Source organism: Chaetodon auriga, chromosome 2 (assembly GCF_051107435.1).
Source record: "Chaetodon auriga isolate fChaAug3 chromosome 2, fChaAug3.hap1, whole genome shotgun sequence".
NCBI lineage: Eukaryota > Metazoa > Chordata > Actinopteri > Chaetodontiformes > Chaetodontidae > Chaetodon > Chaetodon auriga.
The window spans coordinates 9,720,909-9,744,870 of NC_135075.1; the positions used below are offsets into that span (position 1 = coordinate 9,720,909).

At 40.6% G+C, this 23,962-nt stretch overlaps 1 protein-coding gene across 2 annotated transcripts in view; it reads left to right on the forward strand.

Moving 5' to 3' along the window:
* The window catches only part of cntn4 (contactin 4), a 137,734-nt gene that overhangs the window by 66,068 nt on the left and 47,704 nt on the right, over positions 1-23,962 (forward strand). For both annotated transcript variants that reach the window (XM_076753139.1, XM_076753147.1), the window contains exons 6-8: positions 19,952-20,155; positions 22,496-22,598; positions 23,507-23,691. In XM_076753139.1, the coding sequence (XP_076609254.1) occupies positions 19,952-20,155; positions 22,496-22,598; positions 23,507-23,691 (492 nt within the window). The remainder of the gene's footprint in view (positions 1-19,951; positions 20,156-22,495; positions 22,599-23,506; positions 23,692-23,962) is intronic.

Consider the following 23,962-nt stretch of genomic DNA (forward strand, 5'->3'; position numbering starts at 1 on the left):
GACAGCTGAGTCTACTTTCATTAGAGCTTTATTTTTCTGCTTCATTTCAGTGTCATCATTTTTTGTTCTCAAGCTAAAAGCAAACGATGCTCTGGTATGATAAGGTACAAATCATGTGCTACTTTTTTTTCTTGCCTAGGGTTAGATGAGATGATCACGAATGTCTGTGCAAAATACTTTAATAAACCTCACTACTTTACTAGTAGTAAACTTTAATAAAATACATTTAGAAATTGGCCTAGCACAGCATAAAAACTGCATAGCTGGTCAGACTGTAGAAAGTGTGAAGTCACAGTGAAACGGACATTAGAGCGTCTTCAGCTTCTGTCATGTCGCAGATTTATGAGTAAAATGGAATATGCAGGCAGGATATAGTTACAAGAAGGATTTAAATAAAATCAATAAAAAACATTTTTTAAACACTGCAACAGTAGTTCTGTGGAAACAGGCTTACTATTTTTATTCAGCTGCGGTAGACGCCAGATAATGGAGGAACATGTGGAATTCATGTGTCAGTTCCTGGCTGATATGAAGCTAAAGGTATGAGTCATACCTCGGTTTTCTGGCAAAGTTCTTCATATTTCCTGTCTAATTGCAGCAGATGTGTCCTTTTGTAGCTTTTTCTCTTCTCTTACTGGAGCTGTTCAATGCAACCACTGCTTGTATTGGATTGTATTCACCTAACTGAAAGCCACCTTATAGATATCACTCATTCATTCACTTGTCCGCTGTGGTAAAAATGCTGCTTGTCTAGAATAGATTTGAATTGTTTGGCTCTTGTTTTGTTCTGGGGTTCTACCAGGTGACAGCTTGGCAAACTCAGTGGCATTCTGAAATGTTAGATTTATTTGCAAGTAGTTCTGCTGATAAGCCCATATTTGTTTGTACTGGGAACAATTGCTCCTCTGACTCTTTTCATATCTGCCAATTTATGCTGAAGTAATACAATTAAGGTTTGGCTTTTAAAACCAATGGGGAAATAATTCCAACATGCCAGGCATCTTTCACCACATGAAAAGGCCCCTTAAGACACTTGTCTCCTCACTAATACACAGAACCAATACAAGCTGTCAATTACAAGGCCATTTTAGTGAGCTGTATCTCTCAGCTGTAATAGAAGCTGCTATCACAGCGTCATTCAGCTGGAAAAACTAACTCGTCACTTGGTTCCTATTTTGGCCCTCCTTGCATTAAGCAGATGCAGTAAACACAAATTGTTTTGATGTGTTTTTGATTCTTCTTGCCTCAAAGCCCTGACATGTAATAGTTAAAATTTTGGTTTGTTTTACCATATTCGCATCTGGCATGAAGAGCAACCTTGACAATTCACCAGAATCACTGTAAAACCGTTACCTGTCAGCGTATATCTGCACACAATAACACATTCAGCTGCAGTTCCATCTACTGTATTCATTCACACACCAGGCAGAATGAAATAGAAAACAACAGACACCAAATCAAGATTCAACAGGCTTCCCCACACATCCTATTCAGGCTGCTGGCACTAAGCACATGCACACACACACACACACACACACACACACACACACACACACACACAAATAGACGTTCAGCCAAGCTGCTGGTTGGAGCATCAGAGTATTCAAACTGGCAACAATGAAAAGCAATCAATCTGCAGGCAAAGACCTAAGTGTTTTGCCACTACTGCTTTTCTTTGTTGACCTGATACGCTTTTTTTTTTTTTGTTACATCTAAAATGGCACTTACCTCTGCTTGTAGCAGGAAATGCTGCCGATATTTGCCTATTTAGATTTGTTTCTTCCACGTCATGCTGAAACCAAAGTGATTGACCTGAAAGTCACATTTTATATTTGAGTTCATTTTAATTTAATTGGAATGGGAAGGAAATGAGTGGCAGGATATGTATTGAATAATAATTTGTCTTCCTAAACTGAATTATGCTTGCTGATTGCTTACTCTGTGCAGCACTCAGTGCTTTGTTTACTGGTTGAAGATGGAAGGCGACAACCTAGATGTTACAAATATATCACTGGTGATGAGTCTACCTGATCATTCACATTTGACAGGTGCTTTATTTATTTGTATTTACTGATTATTTTTAGTGGCTACTTTCAGAAATGTTTGGTGCACAGTGCAGATTTTCCTTTTGCCTTTTGAAAATGCTATTAAAGTGTTTTGGTCTTCTTTAGCTCCTTAAAGTATAAGGCTGGCAATATTTTTTTTTCTTCTCTTCAAATCCTATCAGAAGACCAGAGTATTGGATTTGTAGTCAAAGCCTGATATATCTTATCTCATTCCTCTGTGCCATAGAGCTCCATTGTTGTCCAGAAACTATTAAAAACAATACAGCCCGACTGATACTGGATTTACTGCCAATCCAACAGAGGCAGGTTTATTGAAAACATCTTTAAAAAATGAATAATGAAAATAAAAAAAAAAGGCAATTTAGCTACAAAGGCCGTGTGAGGCAATCCTATGTGAATATGTAAATGAACAACTAAATGAACATAACACCCATTCTTTTTCACCAGCTCCCTCTGTCCTTCAGTCCTTAATACTGCCAATCCAGTGGTTATAATGCAGGAAGCACAGTTTTTCTGCATTGTCTCCTTTGAGGGAGCTCTGCTTTTCTTCATAAATGCTGCCAATAGTGCTAAACACCCTCTCACTTGGCACAGAGAAGGGTGGACAGGAGAGGCATCTCATGGCCTGGCCTGATAGTCCCCTCCACCACTGCAGTGGGTTGCCTCTCTTTCTGTCTATGATAGGCTCCCCCGTGTATCTCTCGAGCTCTTCAAGGATCCCCTCGGCTGCCTGACTGCATGACTGGTTGAAGTGAGCATGTGTCATACAGACTGTGTAGCAGACAGTGGGCCTGGTCCTCCTCTCTCTGTCTTTTCGGGTCCCCCTCATCACTGGTGGTTTCTGCTGGTTTTGTGTTTGATGAGTCTCTCTGCCTCTTCCCTCAGCCATGCATCGGCTTGGGTTAGTGTCCCTGGTGTGGTGTGGTTGAACAGCCATGCGAGCACCACCTCTTTCACCTCTTCTCCAGGTTCTCCAACATAGTCTTCCTCTGAGTCTTGGTTCATCTACTGGTGGGTCCCTGTGACTCCAGCAGACACCTCAGCACCCCTACACAGGGCATAATGCAGGAGCCAGAGGAGTCTACTTTTCCAGTGTTATTTCATCCAGTGGTGTCAAGGTCTTTGCCAGATTGGCTGCCACATGCCACTCCTCCACACTTGGACATGTGAAATGTCCATGGTCACTGGAATTAGATGTGATTGCTCTCTTTTGTTCCAGAGTTGGAGGTCCAACCTCCACACTAGGCATGCACACTAGACATCTCCTGAATGACAGAGACTCAGTTGGCCAGCATATCCATCACCACCCTGTGGGAGATGAGGCCATCATTAATGATCAGTTGAAGTGTATGAGCAATGCAGCTCAAGTCAGACACCTCCATAAGCCCCATCTCTTTTTTTTTTTTCATCTTTGCACCACTGTTCCTTTGCACAAGGACTGCACACTGTGTGTTGATGTTCCACTCCTCAAGCATGGTCAGGAAGATCTGCCCGATGTATTCTCCTGTGTGGGACCCACAACATGGCCTTCACATTCAGCACAACTTGGACATCTATTCCAGTTCTTTTCAATGAAATGAGTAGTTAAGCTCATGAGGGCTTCAGACCAACAGTCAGTGGTAAAGGCAATGCTGTTTCCTACATTTTCCACAGAGGAAGGTTGCTGTGTTCTTGTTACAAGTTGTTTGGCACATCAGCTAAAGTACTTCTCCCTTTTCTGGGCTCTGCCTCAGTCGGTAATCTTTTAAAACCAGTATCCTCCCTAATTGCATAAGGCAGGATATGAGTGGCCATCATTTCCATGATGGACTTGTCCAGCTCCATTGATCTCAAGTCAGTTGGGGTCCACTTTGTGGTCTTAACACCCATTTGAGTGTTACTGATGGTAGAGCTCTGTCTTCTTAAAGCTGTGCCTCATGATAGGCTTCTTTGTTTTCCACTGTAAGATGTGCTCACAAGTTGGCTGTATTTTTCTGATTGAGGTGGTTTGATCCATGACTGCCCAGATACAGATGACTACCAGATGTGTCCTCGGTGAAGTAGCCCTTCACCTTCCTCTTCCTCCTTTTACCTCCCCTCTTTGTTCCGAACCATTATTCCAATTACCTCGCAAAGGAGCTGGATTCAGGCAATCATGAGATCACATGAGACATGACATGCAAGCCCAGAATCGATCTTGCAAGGCTTCAAGTTATGCATTTGTGGCCAAACCACGGTGATTATGACCTACTGGGAAGCAGGAACTACTGCAAGCTACGGGCGGGCATGGTTTGCAAACAACAGTTTGCATCTACGCTCACCTCTTTAGAATGTTAGCGTTGATGTGTACTGTTGTTTTTTAGAAGCTGCAATATCATCAATTACATCAGAACTGGAGAGTATTTTTTTATTGAAAGAAGAGCAAAGAACAAGCTTCAGCAAGAGTCCTACTACAACATATGGATCTGATTGGTTGAAGTTAGCCCGAATTTCAAAGTAACTTACCGTGAAGACGCTGCTTAACTCCAACTGAGTTATGACACCATTTCTAAATAACTCCAAGCATCCTTCTCTACATTATATCCGGTAAAAAGAAAAAGTTTTCATATTGGTGCATATCGGATATATGCGCCAATATGATCCTGATATATCTGTGATGAAATAGGTCTACCAATAAATAGATCAGGCTCTCAAAACACATCAGTGAGCCAAGCTGTTGCACTGGGTGACATCTTCCTTCATTATCATGAACACACACACTGTAGTTTTTTTGATTCTGCCCTGTCCTGTGGCAGTAAATACTCAGTAAAATACCAAATGCTTATTAATCTGCCACTGAAAAAGTCCCTAGTTAGTTTCCTCCTGTTTGAGCAGTATTTGCTAAAAACTATAGTGCCCAGCTATTTTAGGTCATAACCGTGCGTTTTGAAAAATTTATCAATATTTCGTTCTTTCTTTCTTTTTTCTTTTGTTTTTTTGGTTATCAAGAGTTACATCTTGCAAAATTCTTTACTTGTTTGCACATTATACTTTGCTGACAGTTTTTAATGTATGCTGTACAATTTTATATTTTTTGATGTACTGATTTTTTATTTTCTTTTTTTTTTCGTACCATTAAGACAGTGGTTTCACTTCAGTACTGTAAAATATGAAAAACAGTTCTCGGTTACTGATACTCAAGTGCATTTACTTGATTAGTCTGCATTACATTTTTAGGAGATAAAACAGTTTGGATCTCCAGAATCAATCTGCTTTTCATTGGCAGACCAGTTAGATTTTGCTAATTGATGTGGATTTTAATGCTGCTGGAGTAGAATAAACACATAAATTTTGAAAGTAGCAGGTTAGAATGGTCAGTAATGATATATACATGATTTGTAGTAAATGGTTAAATCTTGCAAAACTGTTGATTCTGTAAGGTCCTTTGAAAGTGAACACTCTTTAAGTTCATGTTTGGTGTTGGGAAGTTGAATTTCTCTGGTTTTGTGATCAGAAACGGCTGTATGAATCGGACAGTAATCATAGGCTGTGCTGCCTCATGTTTTTTCATGCTTTATTATGGGCAAGAATTCAGGAAGCAGCTCAGTCATCAATCAGTTGTGTTATTATTTTATTGCAAATCTGTTTGGCCTGTCAGAAGATATGCAATGGACTGTGTTTGTCACATAAATTCACTGAAACAAGATGGCTAATGAGGAAAAGGCCAACCACAACACCATGATACGAGAGAATTTGCCCAGGATGTGAGGAAACATAAAATCTGCAGGCAGCCTAAAAAGGAGTGGTAATGATAATGAAATACAATTTATATTCATGGAATGTGTTTCTCTTGTTTTTGAGGGCTGTTTGACCTGGGGAGAAGACTTTGCTGGCCTGACAATTTACAGTTGACCAAAATATATAAAAGTTTGTGTTGTTAAGTTTGTGATATACTAATATGGGCGATGGCCTTTCCAAGGTCCTGTTCGTGAGCCAATTTCCCTGCTTCTGAACAGAGAGAATACTGGACAGTTTCATGTTGCATCAGGTTGCTTTGAGAAGGTATAATAAAACACTGCAACACCGCCCCAAACCCTGAATACCTAACATTGAATGAGAAAATAAAACATGAAAAAAAAACATGATACATAATTCAGTGCTTGCAATGTTCCATTGCGTAGACTTGGTGAAAATCTTTTTCCAAATGTTCATTCATCTACAGTCATATTTCATGCCATCTCTTTGACATAGAGATGTATCTCAATGTGGCATCAGCAGCTTGACAGCCAGTAACAAGACTACGATGACTGTCAGACCACCAAGAGGACCTCAATGCATTTTAATCAAATTCTGCATGTGGGTGGCACATTCAGGGAAAACCTCTGCATTCCACTCCGTACCATATGTTTACAGACCTTCCCATAGTGGTGGGACCCTCGGCATATGCCCAAGGCTCTAGTGGGTTTCCACCTGCCAGAGGGGACTCTCAGAGGACGCATTATGCATGGCAGACAGATGTCCCTCCTGCTGTATGCAGCATGAGCTCGTCCATGCAGAAAGACATGTTTGGACAGAAGAAAGAGCTTGAGAAATGAGCGTGGACGGTGGCCTCTAGTTTCAGAGGTAAACGGGTGCCCTGATTTGAGTGTGTGATGATTGTGGCTGTGTATAACCTGTAGAGCTTCTGATGTTATTAACAGTAACTGTTTGAGTGCCACAACAGTGCATTTTTTAATGCAATCATCACATATCCTGCTGTTTTCACAACCATATTCAATAACAATAAGATAACAATCAATAACAATAAGCCACTTAATGAAATGACATAGGCCTACTAACAGGTATTGATACTTTTCCTTATTTAAAAGGTGTGTAAGATATGGCCAGAATGTAAGTTTAAAATAAAGAGTGAACTAACATTATCAGCAGAGTGTGCACGAGTAGCAATTATCACAGTTACAGTATATCAAAGATGATTATGTATTGTGTTGCAGAAATATCTACTGAAGTTAGCATGCTAATCGGGTAGCTGTGGCCCGTCCTGTCTCGCAATACCTCTTGTATCTCAACAGGCAGTAGTCTGATAGTATAGTCCCCCGGAGTTCAGCTGGGAGATGTATGGGAGCAGCAAGTTTGCGCTTAGCTTTTTTCGTCCAAAAAATAAACAAAATATACCCACAAAACTTTAAAAAAAACTTTTATTATACTTATACCTTGTGAATTCAAGTTTCTCCCTTTTACCAAACTTAATTGTCAAGTTAACTCACTGTAATACACACTTCATTCAGGTTGGACAGAAACAAATTCAGATCTATTTATTTACCATCTGAAACTGCACAAATTTTTTGCTGTAAATACTTGCTTATATACTTAGCTATAGTGTATTTTTATTACGTTATTATAATATTATATTATATGTATTATACATTATAATACATATTATATAACAATATATATTTAGTTGTACGTTATATTTTTATTTTTTAGCAAACTGCTGTTATTCCTGTTTCTATTTTTTGTTACTTTTAAACAATTGTTGTATACATTCTGTGTTTGTCTGTATGTTTAATTGCTACTGCAACAAAATTATTTTCCAAATTGGGATCAATAAAGAAGCAGTCTAAAGTCTAAAGTTCCAAATTAAACTCAAAGTTAAACTGTCCAACAATGAAAAATATTCAGAAAATATTAGAGCCCTAGGCACTGCGTTTCCACCCTGGTGATGACTGACCTTCCTCTTGCTCCTCTCCCACTTCATGCTTCTTCTGTCGTGTCTTCATCTTCCCCAGAGTCAGACTGCTGGTCAGAGCTGCTGATCACCTAGGTTCTGTTTTACCTTTCGTCCTGATCTGGCTGTGTTCATTTGAAGGCTGCTATCAACATTCTGCCGATGCTCCAAGTTCCCAAACTGGTCAAACTCTGTCAGCTACTAGGACCACTAGCTGGATGGCTAACTGAGCTAACTAGCTAATGGGTGCTTATAGCTGCAGCCCTAGATAGCTACAGCAAAAAGTATGGTGAGCAGCAGTTAGTGGTTACTCTGCAGATAAGCTCCCACATTATGTGTTTGGAATGACCTTCAACAGGTGGCCAATTCTTACTCATTACACCTTTAAGATGAGTCCGTCAGCAGTACAGGTAAATGTTTGTTTGTCTGAAGGTTGATAAATAAAGCTCATATTCAACTGTGATGAGGTTCATGATAAATCATCACAGCCAGGACTGCACGTACCACCGCTGGTCTTTCAGGCGTGACAGGCACAGAGCTCTTTGTCATGGATTTCCTCAAGCGTGTGGAACTCTGTTGGAGGAGTGAACAGCATTTTTTGAAAAGATATTCCTTTCTTCACCGCTTAGTTGATGGTGGTACTGTCTAACATGTAGCTCCAAAATTACCCAGGTGTTGAAATGGGTTGAGATCTGGTGACTGTGAAGGCCATAGCATATGACCGACAACATTTTCATACACATTAAACGATTCAGTGACACCTTTGAAGGAAGAGAGTCCAAAGCTATTAAAGCTTATTAGCTGGGCTGTAGCATCTGTTATTACTTACCTGCAGATGCAAAACAGACAGCGAATGCACACAGTTATGAGACATAAGTTGATTGTACAAATTTAACCCTGACCCCAAAGAAGTTGGGACGCTGTGTAAAACGTAGATAAATCAGAATGCAATCATTTTGTGTTCACTAACAACAGTTTTGCAAAAGTGTTCCTGAGCCCGTGTATTAATCTCCTTTATACAATCATGTGTTTACAAAGTGTTGATGAATGTCACTCCATTATTGGTTGTGAACGACTGAGCCTTTCCAGGATGCTCCTTTCATAACCAATCATGATACAATCATCTGTTACCATTGAGCCTGTTCACCTGTGGAATGTGTGCGTGAACTTCCTGGCTCATTCTATTCTTGCTACGTGGAGAGGTATTGTTACTGACAAGTGCTACCATGTTCCCACTTGGCTAGTGTGTTTGCAGTTAGCTCACCAGCTACAATAGTTCACCAACTAGCCATGCGAGTAGGTCCCTCAATCAACAAGCTTCTAGAGCCAAATATTTTGTGATGATGGCTGTGCCACCATCCTTTTTTCCTCCAATCTGGCATTTGTTGCAATATTGAGGCTGTTAAATGATCAGAATGATCGTGTAAACTCCTATTGAAAAGGGTGTTAGTCTGGATAATTAAAGAGCCGTATTTAGTAGCAGTGGTTATCCCCATATGGGTACTGTTGGTGCCTTCAAATGGGCTTGAATTTATTAAATTCATGAGTCAATCTGAACCCACAGATGTGACGTTCACAGCGTTGGAAATTCTGAGATGTATTTTGTATCTGTTCTTTTCTAATCCCTAAATACAATGTGGAAATTAAAAGTAAAACACAAAATCAATTATCATTTCTAAAAAAAAAAAGGGAACAAGGCAACATTCATTTTTGTTGTCAGTCGCCGAGGAACAGTATTTAAATGACTGAAATCACTTGAATACCCTGCAAATTGTGACTTTAATAGCCAAATGCACAATTTAAGGGAATCTTTTGAAGTCACTGTGAGATGAAAGTAACATCACAGCTTCTCCATACATTGTGACGGAGGACATGTTTTCCCCATTGGTATCTGTTGATGATACTGTACATGACTCATATTGAGTAATTTCTCTTTTTTTTTTCATCTGGGATTATTCTGATCTTAATCTGATTAGCTGATGACACATTTCACAATCTCCATGAGTAATCTCCTTTCACAATCCCACATTCAGTCATAGTCCCCCCTCTTCGTCTGTCTGGGGACTTCAGCTCTCTGAAATAATATCACATGTTACTGTCACACCATCCATGCTGAGCCTTTTCTGCAAACCCGTACAGTTTTGACATAATGTGGCTCAGTTACCTTACAGTGAAGAGAAACTTCAGTGACAAGCAGCCAACAGCATGACAGCAGCATGAAATGGGATATAGTGTATTTTCAGGCAGTGACACTCTCAGTTGATTGGAGTTTCTAATCACGTATGAAAAGGTCACAGAGAAGTCTGAGTGTAGAGCACACACTTTTCCCAGCAGACGTGTGTGAGTGACATGCTTCCCCAATCTCCCTCTAAGCTCTTGAAGTTTACAGTACACATAGCTGTTGTTATTGTTGCATCTGAAGTGTGTGTGTGTGTGAGGTAGGAGAGCCAAAAAGAGAGGGAGAAGCAAAGGATGCTGTTCACATGTATACATCTTCACCTGATTCCACGTTTGTGCTGAACTACATTCCTGTTTCCTTTCCTTTACGGTTGTGTGTGAGCACCTCCATCCTCTCTGCTGGGCTGCAGTCACACGTCATGTCCTCAGGCTCCCCGGTGCTGCTACATAAACACAAATCCCTCTGTGCCTGTGGGGATTTCATCCCAAAAGAAATGCGCTGTCACCTGCTGTGCAAGGGGAAAATAACAATTGTCGAAAACATGACAGCTCCGTCCACAGCACCTAGCTTGCTTAGCAGAGCACTGGACCAGAGTTTCAAGTTGAATCCATAACACCTCATAGCTGGCTAGCCATTACAGCTATATTACTGCATCCACTGCTGCTGAGTTCGGCGCAGTTACTGGGATCGCTTGCTCCTCTCAGACTGTGTGAACTTCAATGGTATTAAGCCTTTTCGGGGCAAAATGTTTGTTTTCCTACTACATAACTGATGAATTGTGATCAAACAGTCATATCCAATACTCTGCTGTTGTGCATACCTGGTACCTGGGGTTCAAGATCTGCTTTGTTTAGCCTACAAAATGTAAAAAATGGCAAAAAATAGTCATCACAGTTTCCCAGAACACAAGGTAACATTGTGTCAGATGTCTTGTTTCATCCAGACAACAGCCCCAAACCCACAGAGAGTCTCTTCACAATGATACAAAACTATTTTTGGACGATCAGCTGAAGCAGCTATAGTTTAGTTTGTCAGCATTTCATTGACATGTGTCAGAAATGACCAGGTAGCACAAAAATAGCATCAAAGTTTTGTGAAAAGTGTGGATCTGCTGCATCGACTTAGATTTTACTATCTATCATGAGGCTGACAATATTATAGGAGACCAATGCTAAAATGGTGCTAAGGAGGTTTTGAGATTTTTTACAAGCAATTTATCCTCCTATTAAAATGAGCTTATTGTTTGACCTGCAGCAGAACAGTAGGTGTATCACTGCAACCTGCTGTCTCAGGAGTGCACGACCATGGAGGATTCGTGTTGTCCCATACATCCCAGTGTGCTCAGTTTTACCTGTTGAAAGAATGATGCAAGCCAGACGCTGTGCTGCAGCTGCATCAGATAGTATGTTGCAATCTCTTTCCTCTTCTCCAGAGAGCAGGAGTTCTAGTCATAACATGTAGATTTCTCAGAGGCACATGTCTCTGTTGTGTCTTGTTTTAAAGTGAGCTACAGTAGGAACTGGACATTGAAAGTACCAATGATAGGCACATAGACACACTGTAATGAACTTGTTTCTTTGGAGCACATTTGATGATCATTGATATACCATGTAATTTAGATTTGATCACATATACTGTATCCTGATGTTTTTTTTTCTTTTTCAAAATAACGTTTCATTATTTCAGCATTTGCAGCACACACACACACACACTCCCTACCACACGTACGATAATACGAATCATAGATTTGAGAGAAATGTCAGTGTGAGGATAACAAAGCCCAAGAAGTATAGTTAAGAACAGAAGTGCAAGAATAATCAAACCAGGTCAGTCGCACCTTCAGTTGTCTCATACTGAACAAAACATAGAGCATGTGTGCCACACCGTCTGTGCTAGACCCTGGCACTCACACAGACACAGGCACCTACGCACCTGTATGTGTCATCCTTTATTCATTCAGCAGTGGACAAGAAAAGCAAATCGGTGACCCCTGCAAGAGGATACATGGAATTTCCAAGAGGATTTTTTAATCCCCACTACGCTTCCACCAACCACCTAAACAGACAGTTCTGTTAAGAGTACAAATATGACCTAATTCAACATATTAACCTGCACCGCAACCAAATCTGTCTAATGACCAGTGATTAGAAAGTCTTCATGGTTAAAGCTCCTTCTGAACTGGATTCAATGAATTTGGTGGTAGAGGACAAACACTAAACGTTCTTATTCAACCTTGGTCAACCTACAATAATGGTTTGCATGGGTTTATATTGTAGCATCCTGAGGTAGGCAGGGAGGGAACTCTCCCAGCATGCATCATTGACCTGCTCCCCTCTGTGAGTGTACAGTGGTATGACGCAGGTTCAGTCAGCAATCCAGGGGTTGGTGGTGAAAGCTCTGCCTCTTTCTCTTGTCCTCAGTCAGGACGTTGAACCTCAGATTGCTCTTGCTGAGTCGGCCACCACTTTTAAAATATGGTAATGTGAGAATTCAATATTGTACCTTGAGACATGGATTTTTTTGTTTGTTTGTTTGTTTTTTTGTTAAAAAAGGAAATAATCTATTACAAGGTCAAGGTTTGTCCTGACTTAGAAATAACACGTCAGTTCATTCATACATTTTTTCCTAAGTTTTGTTTTAAAGGATGAGACGCCCTAGGCAAAAATAAATTAATTAATAAATTGGTGTGATCTGTGTGCCTTTATCAACCATTCCACAAGGCTTTGGGCCTTTTTGGGGGGCAACAAAGTCAGATTTTCTTAAATTCTACACACAATTATCAAAACAGAATCAAAACAGAGTGCTGTGGTCAGTCTGACCACAGCACTTAGCTGTAAGGGTATTGAATATTTGCACAGTGATAAGATATCAGCGACTTGAATCTAAAAATAGTAGCAGTGCTAACTTCAACAAACACCTATCAGTGAGAGTAGCGGGAGATGAACTTAGCAGGAACAGTTATTGGTTTCCTCTGTGCATGTTTGAATGTGGCCGGCGTCATTAGAGCGCCTACCTGCTCTTCCAGTCAGCAGCGGAAAGACAAGCAGAAGAGCCTGAGTGCAGATCAGCCGTGACACACCCTGCCAGCCCAGATCTGAACACAAAGGCAGAGCGGGGTGCTGCCTCCATGCTGCATCCATACACGCACTCTCCATCTGACAGGCCAGTGTCAGAGCATGCTACAAATAACTGGTAATTACTATCTGCAGAGTCGGAGGAGGGAGAATGGATTAACTCAACCTGGTTGCAGCACAAGTCATCTTTTTTAAACCAAACCGCCTCAGAAATGTGTGTTTCTCCCAAATGTGCAGTCCAGTTCTCCTCCTGTCTGTCACTGCGGATCAGACGCAGCAAGAGGAGCTGAGAGGCTGTCACTTTCTGTCTTTTTCAAAGCCAAGCGCATTAATGGGCTGCCAGTGTGACCCAGCCGCGCTCTTTGTACTACACAATTACTGTGTATAGTCGTGGGCCTAATGCTGCTGACCTCTATTTTCTAATGGGGAGAGACCTTTAAGAGGCTCTCAAGACTGAAATCACTTTTGTCCATCTCCACTAGTGTTTTTTTTTTTAGTGCCTGTGTGTTGTCCCTGTTTGTGCTCCCACCCGAGGCTTTGAGAACACAGAGCATGTGCATCCTGTCCAGTCCTGTAAAGGAAACAGTGAGCAGAGAATTCTTGGAGCCTGGAGCAGATATGGGAGTACTGCAGTCAGTAACACAATGTGGGATGACAGTAGTTTAAGTGAGGACATTTTTTTCTTCTCTTTGTTTCTGTGCAACGAGGCAGCCTTTCAACGATGCTCTCGTAAATCCGTGAATGTGTGTACTGTAATAGGACCAAATTGTGAGTGTGTTGACTCTGGGACTTTCCTCATGTGGAGTCTGTGACCACGTTTGTTTATGAGTGCTTCTCTCTGTGGCTCCGGAAATATTTTCAAAAAGGTAGCTCATGTTGTACCAAATCAGCGCGTTTTACCCTGTTTGACACTACCCGGTAACCCCTCCTGCTCATGAATTTAATAACATGCTACTGACGCCTGTAATCAGAGAATTATTCAGCCTGGGAAAGGACGAATGTGCACCGTTTTGTTGTGAATTTGTGCATTTTGCTGCATGCCCACATCCCACTGCTTTGTAATTGGGTTATTAAAAATGCATATTGTTGTCACAGTGTGCTCTTACATGGATTATTAATATCAAATGATGAGGCAGCTGATGCTGATAATATATTATGATGGCACAGCATCCTGATCCTGATAGCAGTAAAACTGCAGACATCCCTTTGTATTGCCTCTTGGCTGCTGTGTTTGCTGGCAAAATTATTTTTTTGTTTTTGTTCATCCGTGTCATAAATATTGTCCATGTCCAAAAGAATATGTATTGCTTTAAGCAGTAGGGACAGATCCCCCTCGGGACAGTGTCAGTGGCTGGCTTTCCTCCTGGGCTGCAGCAGGAGGAAGAGAAGCAGGCCAGGGCCTGTATTGTGTAGGAATTAATCACATTACAGAGAAAAACACGGCTGATTTTTCAACTGTTGGCTGACGTCACTGACTGTAACAGATACATGAGGCCTGCCAAACACAGCAGTCGCAGTCATTTACTACAGTTCTTCCATTTTACGTTGAGTTTGATTAGTTGTTATCTGTTGCATTTTGTTTATCTACCTTAAATCAACTGCTATATTTACAAAGCCGGAGAAACCTTGATGGCAAATTAGACTGAAATGTAGAGAGTCGCTTTGAACTTAGCATCCATCCTGTACACATCCTCTAATGGCTGCCTTTATTGGATGAAACCATGATTTTTTTTTATTATTATTATTTTTATTATTATTTATGGCAACAGTGAAGTAATGGTAATTGATAATTACGTGTAAGAAAAGGCACATGCTGAAGTTGAAGGGGCAATTAGTCATCATGGAGAGCACTACTCGGCCTGTGAAAACAGTGGTGTAATGTTGTCCGTGGTCTGAATACATAACTCAGATGATGTCATCAGGGTTCACTTGGTTTAGGTTTGGAGACTACAAGTTTTGAACAGAAAGCCTGTGTTACAAACTGTGGATATGGAGTTTTGAAAGACATGGGTATTTACCATGCAGGGACGGTCTATCATAAAATACTATCTAAGCTTAGTTATTGGAAATGTATATCTATCTAGCATTCTATGAGACGGATCCATATTTTTGAAGCTAAACGTCAGGCCATCTGTGCCTTTCGAACATCAGTTTTGACCAGTCTTTTTTCAATCTCTCTCCCAAATCAATACCAAATTCCTGCTTTGTCCATGCCAGTACAAGTACTTCAGGATTGTACTTTCCACTTCTGTGTGTGATTTGATCTGTGGACCAGCCGAGACAGAGAGAGCAGGGCTTCTCAAAATCCAGCCCTCGGCCCACATCCGGACCAAACAGCAAGTCTATCTGGACCCAGCTCACATCCAGCCTGTCACATTCCCATTCGGCCCCAAAATTAATGAAGTCAGACGATGCGTGCATCTAATGTTTCTCACCAGTGGAAGAGGTCCAGTCCTTCCTGAGAGTGATGGTTGAACAGTTTGCCAACCCTGTAGTATTTTATTCTACCCTATTCACTCATTTAATATCCTTTACTCTATTAACGCTATTACCTACACTAATCACATTATAATGTGGCCAAATGGTTGTGTAACTGTTAACAAGCATGTGGTTCTGTCAGACTGTTAGTGCGAACCTTAACACACTGTTACGGGCATCGGGAATTCAACATGCCAAAACATAATGAGTTGCAGGCCACATCTGGTGATGGTAGTAGCAGCTCACTCAGTTTTACATTTACAGAAGATAGCGAGGACTTCAAGTGACCCAGGACACATTGTACCCTTGTATCCCCACAAATGAAGGACAGGAATAACATGTAGTGGGAGGATTGTGAAATAATGGTAGAAAAGGCCAAGAGAGATGAAGATGAAGTTGTTTGTTCCTGCTAAAATGGTTTGTAAGGACCTTCATTTCTGTATGTATCCAGTCTTCAATGAGATACTGTGTCGAAGCCCCACATCTCCAGCTGGTTTTGTCTCGATGTGATTATATAAATACAGTTATATTGCAAAAAAAAAAAAAAAAGGAAACATGCTCACAATACTCGCCAATGAATGGACAGAAAAGGGTTTTGAAAGAGTACTCAGGGTAATCACCTTTCAACAGATAAGTAAACATATGGCTAAAGTAGATAGTACACCGAAATTAAGAAATATGGAGTTATTCAAAGTTCCCATAATAAGAGTTACATTGTATCTATTGTTATTACATTATGTATATAATGAGAGTGAATTTTGAATGAATGTATGAAGTTATTTGAACAGCATAATATAGTATAACTGTATTTACATCCACTCACAGGTGTCGGAACCTGATAGAGTCTTCTCCTCTGTGCGCTGTCATAAAGGACGACAGACCTACTTTGGGATGACTGCCCACTATTTTTGTCGTCATGCTCCATCCTTACACGATCACAAATCAGTCTGGGCGTGATCTTAACTGTGTAAGGAGATGGGCATGTTTGACTTGCATGTCTTGTTCAGTCTTTGAATATTCAGAGAGGCCTGTCCTTTGAAGCTGCTCTTAGGTCTCCTTTTGTGAGTGAAGCAGCTTTATTCATTGTGACTTATGCAAAGTGATCTTTAACCTAGAGGGAAGCCACAAAGAACACTTCAGGGACTCTTAAAAGCCTTTCTCCATCGGATCATGTTTTGGAAAAACAGCAATTTTTTGGACCGAACAGAAGAAGACATAGACTCCAGTAGAACTGTGTTTTACAAATCAAGATCATTGTATGTGTTCTGATTTGAAGAGACCTTTGCAACGTCTCTTCTTTTTTTTTTTTTTTCCCCCACACTTCAATCTTAAACAACTTCAACTGTTAATTTGAGCTCATGTGCTGCTGTTGTCATAATACAAGGCTGATTTGCTGTTACCATGGCAGTGCTTGTAATGCTGTCTCCCAGGGCAGCTGGTTTTCTTCCACATTTTGTCTTGGAGATGTCCTGTTTTTATACCAGGGAGCATTGTGTAACCCATAAAACCAATGCCCTGGATGATTTTGTGAAGACTGTTCGGCCAGCTGTGTGAGATATCTCATTATGTTTTTGCTCTCTGCGGCATTCTGCAGCTCATGTTGTGCCATGTAGTCATATGGGTTTTAAACATAGAACGAGAGCAGGTGCAGCTATAGTCCAAAAGCACTGGAGAGGAAACAAACACAAACAACATGCCTTATCCTGCCTTGAAGTGTCGCCTGTCCCCATGGACGTCTTGCTGTGCCATCACTCTGTGTTCAGCTCCACACGCACAGCAGCCAACCCCCGAAGCCCAAGCCCCAAACGATGCTGATCAGCTGCCTCCGTCGCTTCCCATACAGTACCTGCTCCTTTCAGCCAGCAGGAGTACGGGATCGTGCTGTGATAAATGGCCAAGCAGCACAGGGAGGTGAAGTGGAGGGTTCCTCCAAGACTGTTTTGTTTAATTGCTAGTCCGCTAACAAGTGGTAGGGTTTGATTAAGCTCAGCAGGAAAATAGCACGTGGCTGTCAGTTAAACTGGCTGTTGCACATTACGTCACAACATTCAGATGATGAGTTGACATCAATAAAGTGAAGAACTCAACAAGGAGTCGTTCTCATATGAATGAACGAGCGTGAGCCAAAGAGGACTGTTACTGATATACTGTCTCCAATTCATTCAACGCAGCTACTGAAAGATACATGGAGCCATGAATTATTAAAAATGTTATGCGACAAACATGCAGTATTTCTCTCACCTCACATACGTGTGGCACATGAAGTAGAGTTTTCTAGAGATTGCAGGACAGCAGGTTGTAAAATGAGGTTAGATTTCAATTCTCAGATGCCGTATCTGCTGTGCAGTCATTTCTGGTATCTCTGTGAAATCATGGTACAGATGATGCCTGTGGTTGAATTATGGTGCTGTTAACAGCGATGTTCTCATTTAAGGCGAGTTTGAAAGCATTTTTTATTCATTAGACCCCTGTTTTCTGCTGTTGCAGTCCAAACAGTGGTTCACACTACATTGGATTATTGATCAGGTTAATGGAGTCCCATAATTACTTAATTTCATCTACTGTAACAGGCAATCATTAGTTATTATTACATAGTAATTACATTATTATTATTCATTTATAAAATCCTCCGTAATTGGCAAATTAATTTTAGAATTTGTTCTGTCTTAAAAGCATCTATGATGCTAAAATATAAGTCTAATGAACCAGATAACTGCGTCTTCTGCCTCGATCTGTCTGCCCAGCACTAAAATGGGCTGAGTTTGCTTTTGATTCACACCTTCTCAGAGCTCAGTCATAAGGTTGTGTAGAAGAATTGATGTCAGTAAATGTAGGGACCACGTGTGAGCATAGCTAAATACAGTGGACGCACAGTGGTGATTTTTAATTGTGAATGCACAAGAAAGAAAGAAAGAAAGAAAGAAAAAGAAAGAAAGAAAGAATCTCTTTGGTGCAACTCAAGACGTCAAAATCGGTGTTTTGCTCAGTTTGAAATACTCCAACACAATTACGTGACATTGGGGAAAGGCTGACATTTAAACTCCAACACTGTTTATTGATTTTAGCAGTCTGACAGGTACTTGCCAACATGATGCTCCACTTCCTGTTAGCGATCACACTTTGGGCTTGTTTCTCTGAGGCGGTTGAGACGTCGTTTTAGAAAATGCTGGCACTCATTTTGCATCGTAACGGTGATTGTAATAGCAGCATGTCTCTCAACTCCTGTCATTTTTTGGAGGGATTGAAAGAAAGAAAAATGAGCCTGTTTTGGATTATGAAATGTAGAATCACTACTGTGATGTGATTCATTATGTCAAATAAGCAATTCTGCATCAACCAGGGATAAAAATGAAGGATTTAAGTGTGTCCCATCCCTTTCATAGATCACATGTTATCTGAGTGTCAGGTCCTCATGCACTCTCGTAACATGCAGTGATTATTGAATATTTTGCAGTTTGGTTAAATTCAAGGAACTAATAAAGAACAAATCATTTGACAGCAGTTGACTTAGTTGAGAACTAGCAGATTAACATAATAATAATAATAGTGCAACACAACAGTGCAATAACACAAAAGCGAATAATAATAGCACCTATGATAAAAACAATGAAAACACGGGGGAAATAAATATTAAATTAAATTAAATCAACTGGATAAGACAAAATAAATCAGCAGTTAGGCAAAAAGAAAAGACTTCAGGAGAGTTTGGGGCGTAGTTAACAAAGGCTGCCTGTCTGGCTTCAGGAATGAGCAAGCATGTGATGAGAAGTTGCTTAATAAAGTATCTGTGAGTCTGACTATTAGCCAATTCTATGATTCTCATTTTTATTCCTGATTAACTGATTAGCTGCTAAATGGCACATAACTAATAACTAATGATTATTTTATTATTGTGTAGATGCCTGAAGTAAAGTGATGCGTCTACTGAGTTGCTATTAGGACTGCATTATTCCTTCTTGACTACCCTACTATTACTGTCTTGTAGAACTGAGACAGAATAGATGCAGAACTTGATTAAAAAAATACATAAACACGTCAAATTTAGAAGAACTGCCTTTTTTATACGTTGGCTTGAACTAGTGTACCGTGCCTTTTGTTGTGGTGGTCTTTGTTAGAAACTATCTCTGTTCCTGATTCCAGTTGGCTGAGTGGAGAACTGTAATTAGTCATGACAACACATACCCCACTGTGTCCACAGTCCCTAGTTGAGTATGCAGAACTCATCCACATGAAAAATGGTCATTTGCAGTGAGTCCAGATCGTTTACATTGGTTGGTAACCTCTCACAGGTACAGTCATCAATTTTCACCTCAGCATGATACAACTTTGTCACCTTCAGGAGGTCTGAAGCTGATCACACACCACCGCAATCAAAGTATGTCCCTGTCCTCCCCTGTGTTTCATGACCTCCTCCTCCAAAAAAAAAAGTGTTTCCTCATTTAAAGTGAGAATTCTTCTTTATCCACAGATCTCATATTTTCCTGGATCTTTAATGAGTACCCAACATTTGTGAAGCAAGATACTCGCCGCTTCATCTCACAGGAGACAGGAAATCTGTACATCGCTAAAGTGGAGCCCTCAGATGTTGGCAACTACACCTGTGTGGTGACCAACACCGTCACCAAGACCCGAGTCCAGGGTCCACCCACTCCGCTAGTGCTCCGCAGTGATGGTGAGCCCGAGTATTATATTATGCTTATGAACATACAGTACATTATATTTTTTTAAGTAGCTGCTCTATAAGCAAAATAATGCAAGTGAACATTCAGTACCATGTGCAATATTGTGCTCCACAAAGGCAGATGGGGAAAGTTAGTCGGAGTGCATTATATATTTTACATTTTGTGCAATCATAAATGTCTTCGTGTCACTTTCCTGTCTGGATGACGGTTTCCTTCTGCCTTTCATAATGCTTTCAGTAGCACTGAAAAATGCATGATAAACAAGCCAAACTTGCTTCGTTGGTACCTGAATGTAGGACAAGTGGTTTTAAGGAATACAAATGAAATGCAAAGGTTAATTACCTCTTTCTTCGCTAATTTCAGCATGTGCTTTAACATGTGGATCTGATGCTTTAGGCTGGCCTTTTCAAGGCACTCCACAGGAAAAGGTCATTGTCAGCAAGTAATCTAATTGTAGGCTTCCGTCCCAGAAGCCTGCTTCTTACCATATCTAATGTAATGCAGTAAAAGAAATGTGAGGCTAAATGTTATTTTCCCAAGAAATGTCTTTTATGACATTTATGTGGATTTTTGCCTTTCAGTTAATTCCAGCTGACCCCCACCCCACCCCACCCCAAAAAAAAACATTTTGTTGGGTCCACTCTATTTTACTCTTCCAATTTAGCATTTATAAGCAGTATATGAACATTTAATAAATGCGAAACAACTTGCAGTTTCTCGTCACTTTTGGGTCAACATATATGCCAATAACAGTATATCTGTGACTAATACTGACTGACATATTGGCTAATATTAGCTTGTCACTTTTAGCCAATGTATGGGTTGGACTGTAACTGCAGCAATGCTATTTTATGGACTTATCAATATTTCACAGTTTTAGAGTTATATTTGTTTACAAAACACCAACTCAAATACAAATCTTACAGCTACATTGTAGATTCTCATTAATTGTTTTTATATAGCTTATAATAAATAAATATGGGAGGTTAAAAGAATGTTTTTCTGAATTATCCGGTGTATCATTTAAGTTAAGAATAAATGACCGTATGGGAGCACTCCGTGAATGTATTCTGAAATTTCTTACTTCTCTATTTGTTGAATGGAAGACAGAATTGCAAATAGCTCGTACCATCTGAGCGGCTGTTTTTTCAAGCAATTCCGAGCACTTTCCCTCCCTGTTTTCTTCCTTTCTTTTTTCATTACACCTTTATATCACTGATGCAGCGGGTCTAGTAGCAAAAGATCAGCCCTGCCTCACAGTCACAGGGGCTCAGATAGGGGGCTGCAGGCGTGCACATTGAACAGGTGTCCCCTACAAAAGGTTATGGTATGAGACAATTACCCGTCCACTTCCACCTGTCGGCTTAAAATGGGTGATAGTGCTGTGGTTACGTTCCAGTATGAGACAGTTGTGATAAGGATCTGAATTAGCTTTCACAGTCACTCAGGGAGCCATCCTGATAACACATGCCTCACCAAATCAACGAGATGAAATTGGCCTGTTTCCTCCATCTCGAGACCTATTTGTGCAACACAGCCCTGAATTACAGCAATGGGGAAAACCCATTGTTGCACTGGTTGATGAGAGGGGCTTAAAATACCGTGTTGTGCACCCTGAATTGCCACAGCAAGGAGAATTTAAAGTGCACCCAGTTATAAATTCATTAAAATAATTTACCTTAGTGTCGTTTAAGGGGAAGAGAAAAAACACATGCACTTTTCCAACAGTGTTGGACACTCCAGCCTTGATTTATGAATAAGTCTGTCCCAAAGCTAGAACACCACAGAGCCCACATTCCCGTCTGCTCCTTTATCCAGAGATTTTTAACATGCACAGCAGCAATATTATAATCCACCGGAGCTGCTTCAGCGACAGTGAATGGGATGCTTTGTAGACACAGTAGCGGTACTCAGGGGGATTTTATGGGCCCATTTTCTGGTTCATAGCTGTTAGCACTACAACGAGATGAAACTCATCTGGATGTAAAAGCTCAAACCATCTATGAATTCTCAAAGTTGTTTTTTCCATTCGACATCAGTGTGTTGCATGTCCACTGGAAAGCTGTGTTTAGCTTTTTTCTCATTCTTTTCAATGGAAGAGCGTTGTGTGACTGCTGAGAGCAGAGCGCGTTTCTGCTGCTCACATTGCACAACGTTGGAAGTCGAAAAACATTTCAGCTCAGAGTGAAAAGAGGGCTTTGCTTGAAAAAGGTTTTTCAGTAACTGTGTAGCAACAGCAGAAGAAGAGGGCTCGCAACTTGGCCCTTTATTTTTGCCACAGTTGTTTAGCTTTGCACTAACACTGATGCTCATTTGCATTTCTCTTTCAGGTGTGATGGGTGAATATGAGCCAAAGATCGAAGTTCAGTTTCCAGAGGTTGTTCAAGTTGCCAAAGGATCCACTGTAAAGCTGGAATGTTTCGCTCTGGGAAAGTAAGCCCACTCTTAGTCAGGCTCAGCATGCTCACTAGCACATAAAAGAAAATTATTACCAGAAGAGTGCTGGGATATATTTTTTTTCACCACTTTGCTGCAATCCTCGCGTGTTTTGAGCTAGACTGTGCATCTAAGAAATGAGAGGGCACATGTGGTGGTGTAAAAATCTTCAGTTCAAAAATCAGGTTTTGTTACACAATGTACTGAAGCCCGGAGAACAGGTCAAGGCAAGATGCCAGAAGAGAGTTCTGTGGAGTCATTTTTGCATTTTTACATTCACCAGGGAACAAAGCCCTTTACTTGTGCACCCTACAAGTCCCTTAATCTTCTTATTATGGCAGAGTGGCCATAGAATAGGTCAGTTTATAATGTAAGATAGCTGAATTTGATCCTTAAAAGATCAAAGTAAAGCCCTAAATGTTGTACTCCTCAGACGCTCTTGCATTAAAAATGAAGGATTTAAATAACATAATTTAAGCACCCTGTCCCTAATCTTGCAATTTAAGGGGATCTGAGATGTTAATTCCAAATATTTAAGGAACTGTGAGTTAATATAAGGCTGTATCTGTGCAGATAATGGAAAAGTTTAGGCATTTGTAAGCTTTTCAAATGAATGTTTGTCTATTGGTAATTAGGTGTCTGCATTTCTCACCACCCAATTTCCGTATCATTAGTGCAAGGTATCAGTATTTGAATTCTTTGTCTTTCAAACAATTATGAATAACTCACATTTTTGAGTTTCTATAGCACAAGATTGATTTTCACTTTACAAAAATGGAGAAAAACAATTCTTTTCTACTTGGCGTGAAGCCTTAAATAACCTTTCAATATATCAGAATCTGCACTTCACACATGAACAATAAGTCTTTGAAAAAAGAAACTGAAAGCTGTGTCTCGTCTTACAGCCCAGTACCATCCATAAACTGGAGGAGAGTGGACAGTGCACCCTTCCCCAGGAAAGTGGACATGAGGAAAGCCAGCGGTGTCTTGGAAATCCCATATTTCCAGCAGGAGGACGCCGGCATGTACGAGTGTGTGGCCGAAAACTCCAGGGGAATGAACACAGTGAAGGGGAAGCTCTCTTTCTATGGTAGGTGATCCTGACTTGCATGAATATTTGAGCAGCGTGCACCACATCTGTCAGCCCTGCTCAGAGACAGAGGAAGCACAGGCAGACACAACTGGTCTTATGAAGCAGTCAGCGGCGATCAGCAGAGGCTCGTGTGGCGCACATGAGGAGGGAGGCTCGTTTTAATGGCACATCAAAATGATTAAAGGCTGTCAGCCATGATGCCTCTAATATTTTGATCCAGATTAAAGGAGTGATGCGGATGAGCCTGAGCCCTTGGATACGACCTTGT